Here is a 15,323-nt window from a genome sequence, read left to right as displayed (position 1 = left end):
ACCACACGGGCTGACTGCACACATCACCACACACAGGGGCTGACTTCACATGTCACCATACACAGGGGCTGACTACACACATCACCACACACAGGGGCTGACTGCACATGTCACCACACACAGGGGCTGACAGCACACGTCACCATTCACAGGGGCTGACTGCACACGTCACCACACACAGGGACTGACTGCACACATCACCACACACAGGGGCTGACTGCACGTCACCATACACAGGGGCTGACTGCACACATCACCACACACAGGGGCTGACTGCACATGTCACCACACACAGGGGCTGACTGCACACATCACCACACACAGGGGCTGACTGCACATGTCACCACACACAGGGGCTGACTGCACACATCACCACACGGGCTGACTGCACATGTCACCACACACAGGGGCTGACTGCACATGTCACCACACACAGGGGCTGACTGCACACATCACCACACACAGGGGCTGACTGCACACGTCACCACACACAGGGGCTGACTGCACAAATCACCACACACGGGCTGACTGCACATGTCACCACACACAGGGGCTGACTGCACACATCACCACACACAGGGGCTGACTGCACATGTCACCACACACAGGGGCTGACTGCATACGTCACCACCCACCAGCCTTGGCCCAGGACTGACTGCACATGTTACCATCCAGCAGCCAGGGTCCAGGTCGCCCATCATCCCTTTGAGAGGTGAGTTCTCACTCCTGGTGGCTCTGCACCTAGCATCTGGAGCCTGCAAGGAGAGCGGTGTAAGGGCCAAGGAGCCTGGGCAGTGGAAGCCTGTCACTCAGCAGCCTGGGCGCACCCGGTTATGACATGCTTTTTGTATGGAGGCGCCCTGTGTTTGGTGATAAGTGGATGGGAACTGGCTGGGGCTGGAGTGTGGGTAATGTGTCTCCCACACTGAGCCCCTAGGCTTGCTGCCCAGAACCACAACATTTTACTTCTGTAAGTTACAAAATATGTTGTGTCTTGACCATAACCGGGGGATGTGGGAGCCGGCATGGGAGAGACGCCTGCCCACAGAGGCAGGCCATCCTCACAGCACAGGTGGGCCCCACAACAGGCCAGGCCTGCTCTGCACTGGGGATCAGGGCCCCAGCACCCGCCCACAAAGCTGAACCTCTGCCTGCTCACCGCACAGGGGCCTATGCTCCTCGAAGCTATCCAAACCTGCACCGGGAGCGGATAGTCCCCAACTTCCAACAGCGGGCCCCAAAGTGGTTGTGAGTAAGGAACTGAGAGCACACCAAAGTAAATCTGCAGGAAGGGGAGGACGGGAGGACAGGGCAGGGAGGGTGGAACAGTGGGCTGCACGCCACCTAGAGTTTTTAACTGTAGACTGTTATAACTGCACTTTCTCCATGAGTGTTTGCTGAATACGAGCTACTCTCCTGTATTCAGCATGTATTTAGAAAACCTCTAGAATGGGGACAGGAGATCCCTGCTGCGACACGTAGCTCCCTGCATGAGGCCGGGCTCAAGCTGGGCTCAAGCCCCAGTGCCACCTGGGAGCACCGTGGGCAGCAAAGGAAGGTCTATGGACAGTGGCGTCATGCTGTGGTGTCTCTCCTCCGTCTGCCTGTCTCCCATCAGGTGGGGACCTGCACTGTCATGCGCATGACCCAGGTTCGAGCCCCAGCTTCCCTTGGGAGGCAGTGCAGGAAGCCCAGTGCTGTTGTATCTCCTCTCTCTGACGCTGTCTGTATGTCTGTCTGAAGAGCAGTTTGAGTCGGTGCTGTGTGGTGGGAGCAGGCTCATGGAAGGTACACGTGCAGGTGCTGCATAATAAGGAAGTCCTAATAAACACGGACACTATGAGGGGTGTACAGGGAAGCTGGACAGATACTCAAAGGCAGGAGTGTGGAGGAAAGGCAGAGCACACGAGGGTGGGGACACACTCCAGGAGAGCTGGGACAGACCAGGAGGTGACCTGCTGTTTCTGTGGGGCGCAGGACCCCAGGCAGCACCTTGCAAAAGGCTCTGTCAGAATCTCAACCGCAAAGCTTCTGCAGCCCCAGGAGGCATCCCCCAGCCCTGCACTGTCCTCAGGAGCACCCTCCCCAAACGCCCCCTGTGTCCCCGCCCTATGAGCCCCTCGCCCCACTGCATGCCGTCCCCAGGAGCCCCTCCACCCCGCCAGGCCAGCGTGCCTGCTGCTTGGCCAGGATCTTCTCCTTGAGCTCCAGCTCCATCTTCAGCTGCCTCTCCAGCAGGGCGGCCTTCTTCTTAACGGACGCTATGGTGAGCTCCTTCTGGTGCAGCGCCTCTGTCAGCTCTGAGATCTCAGTCCTCATCCTCTCCTGCTCCTCCTCCTGATGCTGCTGGCTTCTGACCTGCGCCACCTTGGGAAGCACACAGACCTTTGCTCAGGCGGCTCACAGCACTCACAGCGGCTCTGCTCAGCCCCAGGCCCACCCCTGCTGTCCAAGCCGCAGATAAAGCTTTCTCACTCTTCTTTTTCTAAAGGTTTACAGTTTATGTTCTTTTAAAATGCTTTTATTTATTATTGGATAGAGACAGAAAGAAACTGAGAGGAGAGGGGGAGGTAGAGAGGGAAAGAAACAGAGACACCTGCAGCTCTGCTTCACCACCCGTGAAGCTTTCCCCCTGCAGGTGGGGGCTGGGGCTTGAACCCGAGGCCTTGTGCACTGTTGTGTGTGTGTGCTCAACCAGGTGCACCACTGCCTGGTCCTCATTCTTTTCTTGTTCTCTCTTCCACCAGGGCTATTGCTGGGACTGGGTGCCAGCACAACTGCACCACTCTGAAAGGCTAATTTTTCTTTTTTAAGAGGGTGAGAGACAGGGAGAAGGAGAGATGGGCAGCACTGCCCAGCACTCATGATGCTGGAACCGGGTGTCTGAGCACAGTGAAGTGTGTGTTGTAGCAGTGCATCCAGCCTGCTGCTGGGGCTCTTGGAAGGTGAGAGGTGCCACAGGAACACCCAGTTCTATGAGGACCACTTGCCATGCACACAGGCCACGTGGCTAACCCACACCACTGATGAGGCTGCGTGACACTTGTCACCCGTGGTGTGACCACAATCAGGGAAAGGGGCCCATTCACCATCTATAGAACCTTCCTTTTGCCCCTGCCACTTGCAAAAGAATGTCTGGAGAAAGAACCCCTGGCAGGAGCCTCTGTCTTCACAACCTGGATCACGTGTGCAGCGAAAGAGCCAGGGTAAGTAGACACTGCCGAACAGCTACCAGGATGCACTCGGGGAAAGTGTGCTCAAAGTGGACCTTTACATTATTAGTTTAATGTGAGCATTTCAGGACATATTGCTAAAAGAATAATTTTAACCCGCCCCCTTTCTCTAGAGCACTACTCAACCCTGGCTTCTGGAGGTACTGGGGATTGAACTTGGGACACTGGAAGCCTCAGGCTCCATAGCCTGTTGCAGAAACCTTTGTGCTATTTCCATAGCCTGCCTGCCAGAATACCATTAGAATGTCTCAAGATGGGGGGGCCGGGCGGTAGCACAGCGGGTTAAGCGCACATGGTGCGAAGCACAAGGACCGGCATAAAGATCCCAGTTTGAGCCCCCAGCTCCCCACCTGCATGGTGGTTGCTTCACTGGTAGTGAAGCAGGTCTGCAGGTGTCTGTCTTTCTCTCCCCCTCTGTCTTCCCCTCCTCTCTCTATTTCTCTCTGTCCTATCCAACAACAGTGACATCAATCATCAGTAACAATAATAATAACCACTACAACAATAAAAAACAAGGGCAAGAAAAGGGGGAAAAAAGCCTCCGGGAGCAGTGGATTCCTGGTGCAGGCACTGAACCACCACAATAACCCTGGAGGCAAAAAAAAATGTCTCAAGATTATAAACAAGTCTTGGAATAATTGTAAATGTCCAGGCAACATTCACATGTAGAACTGTGGAACCACTTATGTTTATTTGAGTTGAGAACCACAGATGGCCCACTGTGGCTGCCTTGTTTCTGAAGCCCCTGTTTCTGTACATCGCTGTGTGTTCTCAGCATCTTCACAAGCCACCTCATTTAATCCTGGTCTCTATTAACAGCTTAGGAAGTCAAAGTATGGGACTGGGTGGTAGCTCAGGTGGATGAGCACATACATTACCATGTCCAGGGACCTAGGTTCAAATCCCCACTCCCCACCTGCAGGGGAGAAGCTTCTTGAGTGGTGAAGCAGTGCTGAAGGAGGTATGTCTCTTTTTCTCTTCCTCTCTATATTCCCTTTCCCTCTCAATTTTTTCCTGTCCTATCAAATAAAAGGGGGGGGGCTAAGAAAAAAAAGAAAAATGTGGCCACAGGAACAAGCTGGTCCCTGGGCAACTCTGTGTCTCCAGGGCAAGGTTCATGCCCACTATGTAATAAGACTCCCCCCTCTCCAGGCACTTTGTGTGTCAGGCACTGTTAGGTGAAAACTCACAGCACCTCTCAGTTAGAACAACTGTTCAGACTAGAGAGCACAGCACATTCAGTGTGGGGCTCACACACAAAGCAACGAGGCAATGAGGCAGCAGGCGGTCACTGTGATAACTCAGGGACAGAGCTGGGCTGAGAGAAAAGAGGCAGGGTGCTATGGCCCACAGTTTGTGAGTCCACTGCACCGCCAGAAAAATAGCAGAGTCAGCAGATGGGCAGGTCTTTATCTCAGGCGAGCACAGGGAAGGAGAGAGTGAAGGGTGATACGCTCCCCTGCGTTTGGGGATTTCAGATCTCACTGGGAGAACTCGTTACTCTCTGTACCTTCTTCAATTCCGACTCATGATTCAGTTGGTCAGGGGTCACTGGAAACAGCTCTGTCCTTTTCCTTTCTGGCTCCTTAACAGAAGGGGAATAAGACGATTCAAGTCTGAAAATTAAAATGAGCACAAAATCAAGCTTCACTTGATAAACTGATCACATTGTAATCTAGACCACTATGGGTTACAGAAACAGGTCTTGTTTTGTTGGAAATGTTTCTAGTTTGGCAAGTTTAAGTACATTCAGAGCCATATAAGTAAGCACTTAACCACTGCAAATGGTTTAAACAAAAAGCAACAGCAAGAGAAGGGAAACAAGACTGAAATTTCATTTGTACATGACAGTTGGCAGGATGCAGGGTGTGCATATGCACGCAAGGTTTGTGGGTAGTGGGGGGATTGCTTCAGGGACTGAGTGGCGGGAAGCCACTAATAGTAGATGCAGCCTCTGTGCTCTACTGCTGGATGGGTCGTCAGGGAAAGGGGGGGGGTCTCACAAAGCCTGACCCTAAGTGGCAGCTGACAGGTTGTCCACACACTCTTCCTACCTCAGGTACTGGGCCTATGAAAGGGGACAGCAATCACATCTGGAGACAGAGGAGAAGCAGGAGCTGGTACACAGAGTGACACCCCCAGAAAGGCAGCAGGAGAGGCAGGGAGCACCATCTCACTGTAGGTTAGCACATGGCACCTGCCTCCCCGTCACACAGCAGGCAGACAGAGAGCACCCTGCCTCCCCGTCACACGGCAGGCAGACAGAGAGAGCACCCTGCCTCCCCGTCACACGGCAGGCAGACAGAGAGAGCACCCTGCCTCCCCGTCACACGGCAGGCAGACAGAGAGAGCACCCTGCCTCCCCGTCACACGGCAGGCAGACAGAGAGAGCACCCTGCCTCCCCGTCACACGGCAGGCAGACAGAGAGCACCCTGCCTCCCCGTCACACGGCAGGCAGACAGAGAGAGCACCCTGCCTCCCCGTCACACGGCAGGCAGACAGAGAGCACCCTGCCTCCCCGTCACACGGCAGGCAGACAGAGAGAGCACCCTGCCTCCCCGTCACACGGCAGGCAGACAGAGAGAGACAGCACCCTGCCTCCCCGTCACACAGCAGACAGACAGAGAGCACCCTGCCTCCCCGTCACATGGCAGACAGACAGAGAGAGCACCCTGCCTCCCCGTCACACAGCAGGCAGACAGAGAGAGCACCCTGCCTCCCCGTCACACGGCAGACAGACAGAGAGAGCACCCTGCCTCCCCGTCACACGGCAGACAGACAGAGAGAGCACCCTGCCTCCCCGTCACATGGCAGGCAGACAGAGAGCACCCTGCCTCCCCGTCACACAGCAGGCAGACAGAGAGCACCCTGCCTCCCCGTCACACAGCAGGCAGACAGAGAGCACCCTGCCTCCCCGTCACACGGCAGACAGACAGAGAGAGCACCCTGCCTCCCCGTCACACGGCAGGCAGACAGAGAGAGCACCCTGCCTCCCCGTCACACGGCAGGCAGACAGACAGAGAGCACCCTGCCTCCTTGTCACATAGCAGGCCCACCTCCTCAGTGAAGTCTGGGGGTCCAGGGCAGGCACCCAGTGCTGACCAAGTGCTAGATTCCTCAAGAACTTCTGAACAGCTCCCAGCAGTCAGCTGGGATGGCAATCAAGCAGCCAATCGCGAGGCTGGAAACAAAGGCTTCTTGTCTTCCTAAAGGTGTAGGCTCAGTGAGAGCCCAGACGCTCCCACGTGCTCTCTGGCTGAGGGGCCGGGTGTCAGTTTGCTGCCGCACAGACTGCTGTCACGTTGTCCAGGATACACCAGCACCAGCCCTTGCGTCTGACTGCCTCTCCTGTGCACCAGCACCTATGCACACACGTTTCCTAGACAGGCAGAACGCAGCCTCCTTTTGCTTCCAACCCACTACTGTGCCATGAGGATTTTATTCAATCATCTACACACTTTCAGGGTCAGTCTTAATTTTTTTTCTTTTTCCTTCTGCCCAGTGCAGTGGGAGCTGGGCTTGAACCTGCGGCGTCACACACATTGCAGAACAGTGCACTATCCAAGTGGACTGTTTCTCTAGCCCTTAAATTTTATTTGCTATAATATAAAAGAAATACTAAATGAAATTTCTTGCTTTTCAATTCTTCCTGAGCAATTCAGAGGGAAGTGACCTACACTGTGAAAACCTCATAATAATCCTGTAAATGTCAGTGAGTGGGTGGGACAAGTGTCAAATGTCACTGCAGAGAAAGCAAGACTACTATTCATGCAAAATTCCAATATGGAAAACTATCATTTGTCATGTAGGAAGGGAACACCGGAGTTATTCTGAACACACCAGTGCAAGGGCACCTACAGCCCAAGGAGAGAGTGAACCAAACAGCCTTCTCGAGAAAGGTTCTGAAAGGAAACCAACCAGGAGCTGCTGTGCATCTGCCACCTGCAGTTGTGTGGGCTGCTTTGCCTCACACAGATGCACAGCAGAGAAGCCAAGCTGCTGGGCCCATAAGGTGGCTCACCTGGGAGGGTGCCTGCCTTCCCCTGTGCACGACCCACGTTCAAGTTGGGCCCCCACCACAGTAAGGAAAGCTTTGGTGCTGTGGTCTCTCTATCTCTGAGAAGGTCAGACCACAGCTGAGTGTCACAGACCTGGTGATGATAAAGAAGGAGCAGGAGAGGAGGTCGGGTGGTATCGAGGCAGGTTAAGCACACGTGGTATGAAGCACAAGGACCGGCATAAGGATCCCACTTTGAGCCCCCGGCTCCCCACCTTCAGGGGAGTCACTTCACAGTCAGTGAAGCAGGTCTGCAGGTGTCTGTCTTTCTCTCCCCCTCTGTCTTCCCCTCCTCTCTCCATTTCTCTCTGTCCTATCCAACAACAACAATAATGACTACAACAATAAAACAACAAGGGCAACAAAGGGAAAATAAATATTTTTTAAAAATTAGAAAAAAAAGAAGAAGCAAGAGAAAGAGAAGGAGGAGAAGGTGACCAACATAGGTGGTCATACCCAGGCAAATGCACATGTCACCACTTGCAAAAACCTGGGATCAAGTCTCTGATTGTCAGAGAAATGCAAATAAAGACAACAATGAGATACCATTTCACTCCTGTGAGAATGTCATACATCAGAAAAGGTAACAGCAGCAAATGCTGGAGAGGGTGTGGGGTCAAAGGAACCCTCCTGCACTGCTGGTGGGAATGTCAGTGGGTCCAACCTCTGTGGAGAACAGTCTGGAGAACTCTCAGAAGGCTAGAAATGGACCTACCATATGACCCTGCAATTCCCCTCCTGGGGATATATCCTAAGGAACCCAACACACCCATCCAAAAAGATCTGTGTACACCTATGTTCTTGGCAGCACAATTTGTAATAGCCAAAACCTGGAAGCAACCCAGGTGTCCAACAACAGATGAGTGAGTGGCTGAGCAAGTCGTGGTCTATATACACAATGGAATACTACTCAGCTGTAAAAAATGGTGACTTCACCGTTTTCAGCCGATCTTGGATGGACCTTGAAAAATCCATGTTAAGTGAAATAAGTCAGAAACAGAAGGATGAATATGGGATGATCTCACTCTCGGGCAGCAGTTGAAAAACAAGATCAGAAAAGAAAACACAAGTAGAACCTGAACTGGAATTGGCATATCGCACCAAAGTAAAAAGACTCTGGGGTGGGTGGGTGGGGAGAATACAGGTCCAAGAAGGATGACAGAGGACCTAGTGGGGGTTGTATTGTTATATGGGAAACTGGGGAATGTTATGCATGTACAAACTATTGTATTTACTGTGGAATGTAAAACATTAATTCCCCAATAAAGAAATTTTTTAAAAACCCTGGGATCAAGCCCCTGATCCCCACCTGCAGGGGGGGAAAGCTTCACAATCAGTGAAGCAGGCCTGCAGGTCTGTCTGTCTGCATATCTATCTATCTATCTATCTACCTATCCATCTCCCCTCCCCTCTCTCTGCCCTATAAAAATAAAAAATAGAGACCAAAACAAAAGTAGAACCACATCTACATGGCAACAGTCTAAAAAGACAAGGAGCCTTCAGTGGGAGAGCTGAGGGCTGAGAAGACGAACCAAAGTCTAAAACCCAATAAAGCTGTGCATGTCTGTTAGATTCTAACAGAGGAGACACATCTGTCCTAACAAGGATCCTTACAAGAGAAAAGACTAACATGTTTACATGTAAGCAAAATAAAAGTATAAGATACATCTTGCTTATCAACATATATACTTAAATACCAGCACTACACACTTGTTTTTACAATATCCCGAAAGAATACAAGTGCTGGGGGTTGGGCGGTAGCATAGCGGGTTAAGCACACATGGTATGAAGTGCAAGGACTGGCGTAAGCATCCCAGTTTGAGCTCCTGATTCTCCACCCACAGGGGGGTCTCTTCACAGGTGGTGAAGCAGGTCTGCAGGTGTCTCTCATTCTCTCCCCCTCTCTGTATTCCCCTCCTCTCTCCATTTCTCTCTGTCCTGTCAAACAACAACAATATCAATAACAACAACAATAACTACAATAACAATAAAACAACAAGGGCAACAAAAGGGAAAAATAATAAAATAATACAAGTACAAAGAAAATTTCTGACTCTATATGATGCATAAGTATGCCTGAATCAGTTTGTAATGGATGTCTTTCCCTCTATCCCTTCCTTCTTTCCACCAGGGTTATCACTGAGGCTAGGTGCTTGTACAATGAATTCACCACTTCCAGCAGCTCCCCCCACACCCCATTTTGATAGTACAGAGAGAAATTGAGAGGGGTAGAGAGGGAGAAAGATGGACACCTGAGGGGTTGGGTGGTAGTGCAGATTGTTAAGCACACATAGTCCAAAGTGCAAGGACCTGCATAAGGATCCCGGTTTGAGCCCCTGGCCCCCCACCTGCAGGGGGGTCGCTTCACAAGTGGTGAAGCAAGTCTGCAGGTATCTCTGTTTCTCTCCCCCTCTGTCTTTCCCCTTCTATCTCGATTTCTCTCTGTCCTATTCAATAAAAATGGGTAAAAATCATGGCCGCCAGAAGCAGTGGATTCGTAGTGCAGGCACCAAGCCCCAGTGGAGGTGAAAGAAAGAAAGAAGGAGAGACAGCTGAACCCTGCTTTACCACTGGTGCAGCTTCCCCCTGCAGGTGGGAGCAGAGGGTCGAATCCAATTCCTTGTGCTTTGCACTCTACAAAGTGTCCCACCTCTTAGCCCCTATAATTTTCTATATCAGTTAAAATGCTAAATTTGAAGATCAAATATATTTTGCTATACAGTATTATCTAATAATTAACACCAAGTGAACATTCTCCTAGTTTCAAACATGAGATTATTAAAAGTAAAACATCCCATTTCAAAAAGTTCCTCTAAGGCTGCTGGGTATAAACATATACCTTTTTTTGTTTTCTTGAGCACTTTGGCACTCTCCGATTTTCAGTAGTTCTCTATGCAGCTGTAACCGCTCCATCTCTATGATTCTCAAGAGATCGTCACGTGACTGCAGCTCATTTTTCACCTCAGAGAGTCCTGCTTCCATGGCCTAATTGGGAAACATCAGAGCATTTCACTGCTCTGTTTGGATATCATGATGCACCTTGGCAGACATTAGCCTCTCAGATATGGCCAGATTTCAAATGCACTAATGTGTAGGTCTCTGCTGACTCTGCCTTGTACAGGTTCATGCCCTCATTCACTTGCTCACAGAACACTCACTAGGCTCTCATCTGTGCTGGTTGTTAGGGGCACAGTCACAGGGCCTGTCCCCAGTGACCTTCTGTCCCAGTGACAGGTGGGGGCAGAAGGAGGTGACTGCAGCCAAGGACTTGCACTCGCATCTGGGAAGGGACAAGTGTGAGTGTCTGTGGCTCCTCTGGCAGTGCCAAGGAGAGGCGAGGGGACAAGAGGGAAGGTTTGCACTGCAGAAGGTCCCCACATGGCTGTACTGGCAGTTCCAGAAGTGACCTGCCATGTGGCCCTCCAGGAGAGGAACCGACAGGCCCCTGCCGCAGGCTCTACTCCACACAAGAGCTCATTACGGGCGCCTGAGAAGCCGCTGAGAAGCTGTGCGTGACTGGACTGACTCACCAGGAGAGTCCTTGACTCAGAGGGACTGTGCACAGGCTCCACTCAGACCAGGAGACCTTCTTCCCAGCCTGGAACCTGCAACTCTCGCTCTAGTCTGCATGCCTGTTGAGCCACCCCGGGTAACAGCAGTTGAGAAACAAATAGATCTTCACCTGGCACTGTCTCTGGTACATTTTCAGTTCTTTTAAGAGCTTCTGGTTTTCATCTTGTAACTTACTCCTACTCAAGGCTATTTCGCTCACGGCCAATTTTAATTTTTCAATGATGAGCTCATCTCTTTCACTGGTTTCACAGCTTGGGGAGTCCGGGTTGTAGCCCAGCAGAGGGAGCTCAGAGCTGCTGTCTGCTGTCACCTGCGTTTTCCCATTGAGCTGACTTTGGTAGCTTTGTGCCTGTTTCTGAGACACATGAAGACTGTGTAAATTAAACAGAAAGTAGCCTATCTGAGTTGTCACAAAACTCAAGAATGATGTGAAAGAATTAGGAAAAACAGTGTAAGGTATGTTACTAGGTAACAGAGCTTTGTTCTTTGTGCTTTAGTGTTGTGTTGACTCTGAAACCTCAACTGCAGATTTACTCCATCAACTTTGGAACAAAGATGCAACAGAGAGCAGATAAAGAAACCTTAGGAGCTCTACAAGAGTAAAACTATGGGTTCAATTATATAACACTTAGTTGAAGATGTCTCTGTGGTATAAAAAAAGGTGATTATGATAGAAGCAACAAAACAAAACAAAGACAAAGTTTGTGTGCAAGCAATATTTACAGGAGGAAGTGAACAAACTAACAAGTGTGTGGAGTGGAAGCAGCTCACCTTCCCAGCCGGCAGCAGCTCTGGGGAAGTGGTCTGCTAGTTATCTGTCGGAAAAGTCACGGGCTACCTTTGACTCAGCCATCATATCTAGAATTGTTATCTAGCGAAAGAAACTACTAGTTGATAAAGATACAAAGCATCTCTGTTAGAGTACTGTAGTAGGAAAACAGGATGAAGAAGCCATTCGAGTGCTCCCTCGGTCACATGGTTTCTTCACTTGGTTTTGTTAAGAGAATGGAGAGCTAAGGCCTCCTCCCCACATGCTGAGGAGTGAAGGTGTGCTGAGGGAACGCACCTGAAACTGATGGCACTTCTCAGACAGCAGCTTCTGCTGAGCATCTAAGGACACCAGGTGTGTCTGGTAGAGGAACTCCTGCTTGTCCCATTCTCTTGACTTGGCTCGAAATTCCTTTTCAGTAAATGGAGGGACAAACATACATTGAAAAAACTCAAGGATGTTTTAGAGCAGAGTTGGAGGTGATGTGTCTGCTGAGGAGCCAGATGCTGAAGAGTGGCAGAGGAGCGAGATGGCAGAGGAAGCCGTGGGGCAGGGAAGGAGTACCCCCGAGGTGGGACACAGCAGGAGGGGGGCAGGTCAGAGGTGCTGCGCCCCGCCCCCGCTGGCAGAAGGGAACAAGTCACCCCTATCAAGGAAGCACATGGAAGGAAGGGAAATCATGGGGCTGGGGGTGTGGTGGGAGGGTGAAGGGAAGCTGGGGCACAGGGTGCCGGAGGATGAGAGAAGCTGAGTAGGACGACCTAGAGTCGGCATGTGGCCAACAACCAGAGCTAAGTGGGCAGCCCTGGGGGCTCAGCTCAGGCCAGGGCAGGCTCTGTGATGTGCCCTCTGCCATCAGCTGCAGCAGGAACTCCCCACAGCTCAGGGAGCTAGCTCGCTGATGGCTTCTCCCAGGCTGCAGGACTAAGGGGACCTGTCCACCCTGACTCAGCAAACTATCACGGACCAAGGTTTCATCAGTTCTGGTGACACAGGGTGGCAGTACTGAAGTCACACTTCCTTCTTCAAGAAAATACCTGAACTGTCAAGCCCTGTCCTGCATGCTGTTAGGAGGAGAGACTGAGCTTGAAATAGCTCCTAGTTTGGTGGGCACTAGCAGGCTTACTAGGTCTTCCCTTAACTGACCCCAGGGTGTCCTTCAAGCCCACTCAACATCTGCAGCTTCATTGAACTGTCCCTTTTGACTCTCCAGAAATGCTGGCAGGTGTAAAGGATGGGTGAATCAGAGTGATGCTTAGCTCACTAGGTGCCTAGGGAAAGCGCCTTGCATGAGTTACCAAGCCAACCGGCAGTCAAGCAGGGGAAGTGGGGCACCACTCACCTCCAACTTCTGGCTCAAGTCGTTGAGTTCAAAGGGCATTTCTTCTGGGAGTTGTGAGGCTTCTTTCCGTCGAAATCTGCTTTGCTTCATCTGGTGTAGTCTCATTTTTTCAAAGTTACTGGTTAGTTTGGAAAACTGTAAATAACAGAGAAGGCTGACATTTTACTGGTAATTTCTCACTTAGGTTCAGAACAGCTCTTATCTTGCATACTGCTCTGAAGATTTCACTCATGATTAGAAATGCACTAGAGCTTAAATGTTCCAATTAGTGGAGACAGAACCAGTTATTAAAACTAAACTGTGGAAGCTGAGCACAATTCAGCTTTCATGTAAATTTGGGACTTAATTATCTGCATAACTATGCAAAGATCCACTCGATGAATGTTCAGTTTTGATCAGAAGTAGCAAAGTTCACAAATTAAAAACCATTTTTCCTTCCTTTATATGTAGTGCCATCTGGGGTTGATGCTTTAAACTTCAGTAATCTATACGGTACCACCTTACCCACTACTACAAAACTGATACAACAGTATAAACTGATTTTCAGTTGATCTAAGTCTAAATAAACTTCACTACCACCTTGACTTAAGGTTTCTCAGTCTAATGCTCTCCCAACTGAGCTATTTTGCACCCGGTGGCTTAGGGTTTTTCTTACAATTCTTTTAAAATTATTTATTTATTTATTATTGGATAGAGAGAGAGAAATTGAGAGAGGAAGAGAAGATAGAGAGGAAGAGAGACAGAGAGACACCTCCAGCCCTGTTTCACCACTCATGAAGCTTCCCCCTCTGTAGGAGGGGACCGGGAGCTTGAACCTGGGTCCTTGTACACTCTAATGTGAGTGCTTAATCAGGGGGTACCACCACCTGACCCCCAACTATTCTTTTTATAACTTAAGCCTATATTGCTTTTTCCTGTTTCTTGTTCTACATTTAAATAACACATTAAAAACAGCAGATGACTGACATTGTAAGGAAATTTCTATGTAACTGTTTACAAAACCCTTTTGTTTTTACTTGCTGCAGTACAATGTCAAAGCCAGGAATGCAGTGTGGACAACACATGTGCATAGTTCTTGCCCTTTTCACAGCATAGACCTATGTGACCACAGCCTCACAAAACCAGAAGTGGCCAGGAGGCTGGGCAGCAGGGAAAGCACAGACTTGCATGTATGAGTACTGAGTTTGATGCCAGAGTGACACTCTGGTCCCCTTGTCAGATATACCTAAGAAATAATTAAAAGGGATACAGAACTAGTCACCAACAACTACTCCTCTGGTGTCACTCCAAACCCTGGCAACCACTAACTGATTTTCCATCCCTAGGAAAAATTTTGCGGTTTAGAGAATGTTGTAAAGTGGGGTCACAGTGGTCATTTGAGAGTGGTGCTTCTCATCAGCACAGAAATCAAGAGCCGGATCCTCCCTGGCTTTCCACAGGGTGAAGGTGCTACAGCTCACCTGTCCAGCTGGCTGTACCCCACCTGGCTGTTCACACAGAGCTGTCAGAAATGGTGTTTGCCCACTCTGACCCTAATGTAGCCACCTTTGCCTTCTAGTTTTCACACACTAGATCTAGATGTATATATACTTTTAAGCTTATTCCAGGATGTCATCTCTGCTTACACTAAGTAGTAATAGTGATTTCATATTTACGTTGCTAAAACAGAGCTTTGTCTTTATAGGCAAATAAAGATGTTAAGTTCCTCTTTTAAAAAGAAATTCATGGGGGTCGGGCAGTAGCGCAGCGGGTTAAGTGCACGTGGTGCAAAGCACAAGGACCGGTGTAAGGACCCCGGTTCGAACCCCCGGCTCCCCACCTGCAGGGGAGTCACTTCACAGGAGGGTGAAGCAGGTCTGCAGGTGTCTATCTTTCTCTTCCCTTCTCTGTCTTCCCCTCCTCTCTCCATTTCTCTCTGTCCTATCCAACAACGAATGACATCAACAATAACAATAATAACCGCAACAAGGTTACAACAACAAGGGCAACAAAAGGAGGGGAAATGGCCTCCAGGAACAGTGGATTCATGGTGCAGGCACCGAGCCCAGCAATAACCCTGGAGGCAAAAAAAAAAAAAGAAATTCATGGGGGGGGGGAGTCAGGCTACTAGCGCAGTAGGTTAAGCGCATGTGGTACGAAGCGCAAGGACTGGCAAAAGGATCCTGGTTTAAGCTCCTGGCTCCCCACCTGCAGGGGAGTCGCTTCACAAGTGGTGAAGCAGGTCTGCAGGTGTCTATCTTTCTCTCCCCCTCTATGTTTTTCCCTCCTCTCTCCATTTCTCTCTGTCCTATCCAACAATAATGACATCAATAACAACAATAATAACAACAATAAAACAACAAGGCAAC

General features: G+C 50.1%; 1 protein-coding gene across 1 annotated transcript in view; it reads right to left on the bottom strand.

The window, feature by feature from the left end:
• DEUP1 (deuterosome assembly protein 1) overlaps positions 1-15,323 on the bottom strand; it is a 39,382-nt gene that overhangs the window by 13,714 nt on the left and 10,345 nt on the right. Inside the window, exons 5-11 of the mRNA XM_060179663.1 lie at positions 12,976-13,110; positions 11,931-12,044; positions 10,974-11,219; positions 10,131-10,276; positions 4,744-4,849; positions 2,176-2,367; positions 669-755 (exon numbers count right to left, since the gene is read on the bottom strand). Coding sequence (XP_060035646.1) covers positions 669-755; positions 2,176-2,367; positions 4,744-4,849; positions 10,131-10,276; positions 10,974-11,219; positions 11,931-12,044; positions 12,976-13,110 — 1,026 coding nt within the window. The remainder of the gene's footprint in view (positions 1-668; positions 756-2,175; positions 2,368-4,743; positions 4,850-10,130; positions 10,277-10,973; positions 11,220-11,930; positions 12,045-12,975; positions 13,111-15,323) is intronic.

This window comes from Erinaceus europaeus, chromosome 20, assembly GCF_950295315.1.
Source record: "Erinaceus europaeus chromosome 20, mEriEur2.1, whole genome shotgun sequence".
NCBI classification, from domain to species: domain Eukaryota; kingdom Metazoa; phylum Chordata; class Mammalia; order Eulipotyphla; family Erinaceidae; genus Erinaceus; species Erinaceus europaeus.
This window is presented reverse-complemented; position numbering and strand designations above follow the sequence as displayed.